Genomic DNA, 5,000 nt, shown 5'->3' with positions numbered 1-5,000 from the left:
GATCCTTACAAGTTGTACCTCGTTGTAAAGGTGACTAATCAGGCTTTCCAACGATATAAAATACAATACCAATTGGTATTATTAAAGGGGAGGAAGAATCGACTGAAATAATGTTTCCAAACTTTTTTATATAAAATCGGTAAGCCCTATGTATGAATAGGTCCTAGGCCATATCTGATACTTGTATATGTGTAGTATGTTAAGCCTATTTCTCACCAAACCAACATCAAAACAACAGCCAACTATCCTTGTATGATTGTATACGACAGCCAGTCTTCATGTAGCGCCTACAGATGGAAGACCCCATTTTTGTCAACTCCAAAGACAAAAATGCGTTGCGTGTCAGTCAAGTCTGAGCCCGCCTGTTCAACAGTTAATCTTCCCAAGAACTAACTTGTCTTGTTAGCTTAGACACAGAGAGAGGCATCATGGTAGAGACACAACAACAAAAAACACAAGATAGGCCTTGCTCACATCTCTGTGGAACAATTCAACTCCACTGGGCCAAAGGGCTTTTCCCCCGTCGACGACACGCGGTCAATCATTAACAACTGGGTGAACCAGACGGATTTCGATCTCCGTTGATGTGGTGTGCTCTTGGCCTTGGAGTGGCTTGTGTGTTGAGTGCTGTTCCACCCTGGCCTTGCATAATGGTATCGCCTTGAAAAGAGCAGTGTGTCATATTGAGCAATAACCTTCACTTATAATAAAAAAGAAGAAGAAAAAAAACCCAAGGCTGGTATACATCCGTTTAGGAAAGCAGGCAGACTCACCAACCAACCAAACTTATTCAAGGTTGGAAACTAGAGATCTGGGGAGGGTTGAGCGGTGTGATTGAAGCCAGGTGGAGTTACAGGTGAGCTGTCAAACTTGCTCTCCCTCTCCCCCCCCCAAACCTCGGTCTCTCTCTCCCTCTCTCCCCTCGGGTCTCTCTCTCCCTCTCCCCCCCGGTCTCTCTCTCCCTTTCTCCCCCCCTCGGTCTCTCTCTCCCCCCCCCCCCCTCGGTCTCTCTCTCCCTTTCTCCCCCCCTCGGTCTGTCTCTCTCCCCCCCTCGGTCTCTCTCTCCCCCTCTCTCCCCCCCCCCCTTCTCGGTCTCTCTCTCCCCCTCCCCCCCTTCTCGGTCTGTCTCTCTCCCCCCCTCGGTCTGTCTCTCTCCCCCCCCCTCGGTCTGTCTCTCTCCCCCCCTCGGTCTCTCTCTCCCCCTCTCTCTCCCCCCCCCCCTCGGTCTGTCTCTCTCTCTCTCTCTCTCTCCCACAGACTCAAACCTTCAGAGCGGAATCCGTGGAATGTTCCAGATAGCGGTGTTTCAGAGATCAGGGGCGGGGAGAGAGAGAGAATGGGGAGAGAGAGAGAAGTCAGGAAACTTGTGGGAACTCGTCCGAAAGTGCCTAGTCGCGAGTATACAGTAACCCAGGGAGGGACCTGGAGAGGGATTTCGTGAAGGTTGTGTACAAAAAGTGCGTGTCTCTGGATGTCTGTTTGCGGTTCCGAAGCGAAGCGCATTGTCCGATCTGTGAGTTACTGTTGAGGAGAGATCCGCAGGTAAGCGTAATAACTCGCTGTCAGTATGTTGGAATGGACTCGAATAGACTCGAATAGACTATAGGCCTGCTCCCTTGCCTTCCAAAACGCGATTTACTGTAGTTTACGGCCGGGGGCGACGTTTCATGCATGCAGTCAAAAAATGTCTATGATTCATGATGTTGGGATAATTCTCGCGCACAACTTGACAGATGTTCGACTGAACAATGACAAGTTCGTGTTACACTGAAAAAAACGGCACGTGTGATTTCAAACAATCCAACAAACAAATGGACCTAATAAGATTGTCTCTAGTCTATGATCAACATTACAACAATTCCCCTTAAAGCACGGGATATCGTGGTCAGCTTCGTCACCTGTAGGATGCATGATGAAATCGTCGGTTACAACACCCCCGAAAGAAATGACCCAACTCCTTCCACGCAGGTGTTTGGAAACAACCGCAGGCGAATTTGCGGAACCTAGGATGGTAGGGGAAGGTAGGGCAATACCGCTACCTGATTGGTTGGCGAAGCACTCGTGAAGAGCCCCCTCATTGGCTGGCGAGTTTACTCCTCACGAGTGCTTCGCCAACCAATCAGGTAGCGGTATTGCCCTACCTTCCCTGCTTCGCTAACCAATCAGGTAGCGGTATTGCCCTACCTTCCCCTACCATCCTAGGTTCCGCAAATTCGCCAACCGCAGACTGAGCAGCTCTGCGACATGGCCGTGGGTCGCCTCCAGGTGTGACTCTCCTGGCTGTCAGCCATTTGGGACAACGCCCCTCTCACACACAGTTTCACAGGTGCTCATTCGAGAAGTTGCGCTGCACATTTTGACCATAGCCTAGACATGGAAGCCTTTTCAACCAAGATCTTTGAAATACCCCACAGCTGGAGCAGGCCATTATCACAACTGGGTTACAGATGTCAACTTTTAGTTTTTCATATTTGGCAGCATGTTCATAAGCTTGTTGTCAGAGGCCTTCAAATGGCTGGTCTATCTAAGAGAAGGGCCAAACAGTTCGCAAAGTACTGCTCAGTACCTGTTGTTATTGGTAGCAGCTCAATATGGAGAAGGCGGTGCTTCCTGTACCCATGAGCTGGAGACTGTCTGTTTTACAGTGTTGATACTGTATCTGTCAACCCACTGGTATCATTTGGTGTGAATAACATCCTGTGTGTGGCATAACTGGTTGTCAACTCAGCACTAATTGTAACTGACTGTTTTCATGATGTCATAATGCACTGATAGTATTTATGTCCTTTAGATATTGTACATTTATACCAACCTACAGATCCTGAATTGTTCCTAGTTTGAACACGTCCTTTAGGCTACTTGTGTTTGCTTCCTCTTTGCTACTGGACACATTATGGATATGCATGCTACTGTTTTGGAAGCCTATTATGCATGTGAATCAATCAAGAGATAATGCAGTAGGCCTAGTCTACTTTAGGTGAGGGGTAGCCTGGGTGATATTCAGACCAATCAGGGGGGTTCCCCGGATGCTGATCTGAGCTCAGTTGAGCTTTTATTTTACCCATAATGTCTTTTGAGAGTGTCAAGCTGATCTTAGATCTGTCCTTACGGGTAACAACCTCTACCACAGAATGGAACATCAGGAAAACGTTCAACTGCGTTCCCATAGCAACGCATCCTTGTTCTCGCTGGGTCCCACAACGCTGGTCCGGTAATGTGTGGAGCTTCCTCATCGGACGCAGAAGGGGGCAGCTGGGAACTGGGAAGTTGGAACGGGAAGGAAACGAACGGCTATTAAAAGACAGACAGAGCTCGTGCAGCGGCCTTCGTGCGCAGTTCGAGGACCTTGGCAATAGTCGTCCATCCTGTTGCACGGCTCCCCGAAGGGTCATTACTAATACTGACCGGGGGTCTCTCTCTCTCTCTCTGTCCTGTTGCGCGTCCCCCCCTAGGACCACAGCTGGACCGCTCCGAACTCGTCCAACTCTACTGTAATGCTTTACTTCACAGATTTTTTTATTTTGTTTTAAAGCTTTCAAAGCCTGATCGATGGCAATGAACCGTCACGGTTTTTAAAAACTTTTTACACGCATTTGGCGACACTGCAGATCGCTGTGGTCGTAACAGTCACGTCAGTGTTTGGATGTTCTCGTTCCAAACCCATCCATCGTAGTGCCACCACCTCGCTATCAAACAGAACGGCGACGCACACAACCAGCAGCCGACGACAAACTCGACAAACAGATGTTATTGCATGAATCACTGTACGACAGAGAGGCTACATCATGTCATAATAATAACAACGGGATGGTTATGGAAGTGGACGGGTGTGGCGCACATGCACGTTGACACTTGGCGAGAGCCGAGCTGTGTTGAAAGAGGAGTCGGAGAGAGAGAAGGCCAAGAACACAACGGAGGGGGAAACAACATGACCTCATCTTTTGTTACCAAAGGCCCTGCTGGAATATTGATTCCAGAAGTCAGACCGATCCGATGTTGTTGTTGTTTTTGACCTATATGAGTTTTTCACACACACATGCACGCACACACACACACACACACACACACACACACACACACACACATTTTTGCACAACCTGACTATAACTTGAACCTCCCGTAATGTTGATTACATTATTACATAATAATGTTGATGTGTTGATTTGCATTCTGTAAGTAAGTAGTAAGTAACGTTTATTTATATAGCACAAAACTTACAACAACAACAGCCACCCAAAGTGCTTAACAGATAAAAGAGAAAGAGAAAAACAAGATAAAAGAGATCAAATACAGATTAAAGAAAACAGATCAAATAGATCAAATACACTAAAAGCAAGGTACAATACAAATAAAAGTGCAAAGAGTGCAGTGTCGGGAAGGCAGGCTCACCTCAGGTCAAAGGCCAGGGAGAAGAGATGTGTTTTGACTCGTTTTTTTAAAAGCCTCAATGCTCTGCTGTTGTTACTTATTCTATTATTGTTGATTTGCATTCTGCTGCTATTGCGACTACTGATGCTATCACGACTATCGTTGATTGTTGATTGTTGTTTGATATCCTGTTTATTCTATTATTGGTTGTGTATTCTGCTGCAATGCCAATGTAGAATGAAGCTGAACCCAAGAATTGCACTCTGTGTATCCGTACATTGATGTCATAAGAGCCATTCTGATTGTGATTCTGGTTGTGACAGATCATCTTTTCATCTGTTTGCTTTTCAGTAAGAGGAGGAGTGTCACTGCATATCTGAGCCAGCTGAAGGTAAGAGCTCAGACACACACACACACACACACACACACACACACACACACACACACACACACACACACAGACATACACCCCCCCCCCCACACACACACACACACATACAGACCTACGCACACACAGACATACACCCCCCCCACACACACACACACATACAGACCTACGCACACACAGATATACACCCCCCCCACACCCACATACACTCACACACAGACATCCATGTTCTCCAGGTGTGTAG

At 47.3% G+C, this 5,000-nt stretch overlaps 1 protein-coding gene across 1 annotated transcript in view; it reads left to right on the top strand.

The window, feature by feature from the left end:
- The window catches only part of sh2d3a (SH2 domain containing 3A), a gene marked incomplete at its 5' end in the record, with an annotated part of 39,282 nt that overhangs the window by 4,237 nt on the left and 30,045 nt on the right, over positions 1 to 5,000 (top strand). Inside the window, one exon of the mRNA XM_080524562.1 lies at positions 4,720 to 4,759. Within this exon, the coding sequence (XP_080380688.1) occupies positions 4,720 to 4,759 (40 nt within the window). The remainder of the gene's footprint in view (positions 1 to 4,719; positions 4,760 to 5,000) is intronic.

The sequence above is a fragment of the Nansenia antarctica genome, assembly GCF_963989245.1.
Source record: "Nansenia antarctica genome assembly, chromosome: 2".
Lineage (NCBI taxonomy): Eukaryota > Metazoa > Chordata > Actinopteri > Argentiniformes > Microstomatidae > Nansenia > Nansenia antarctica.
Note: the sequence above shows the minus strand (reverse complement) of the source record. Positions and strands in the feature narration are given on the sequence as shown.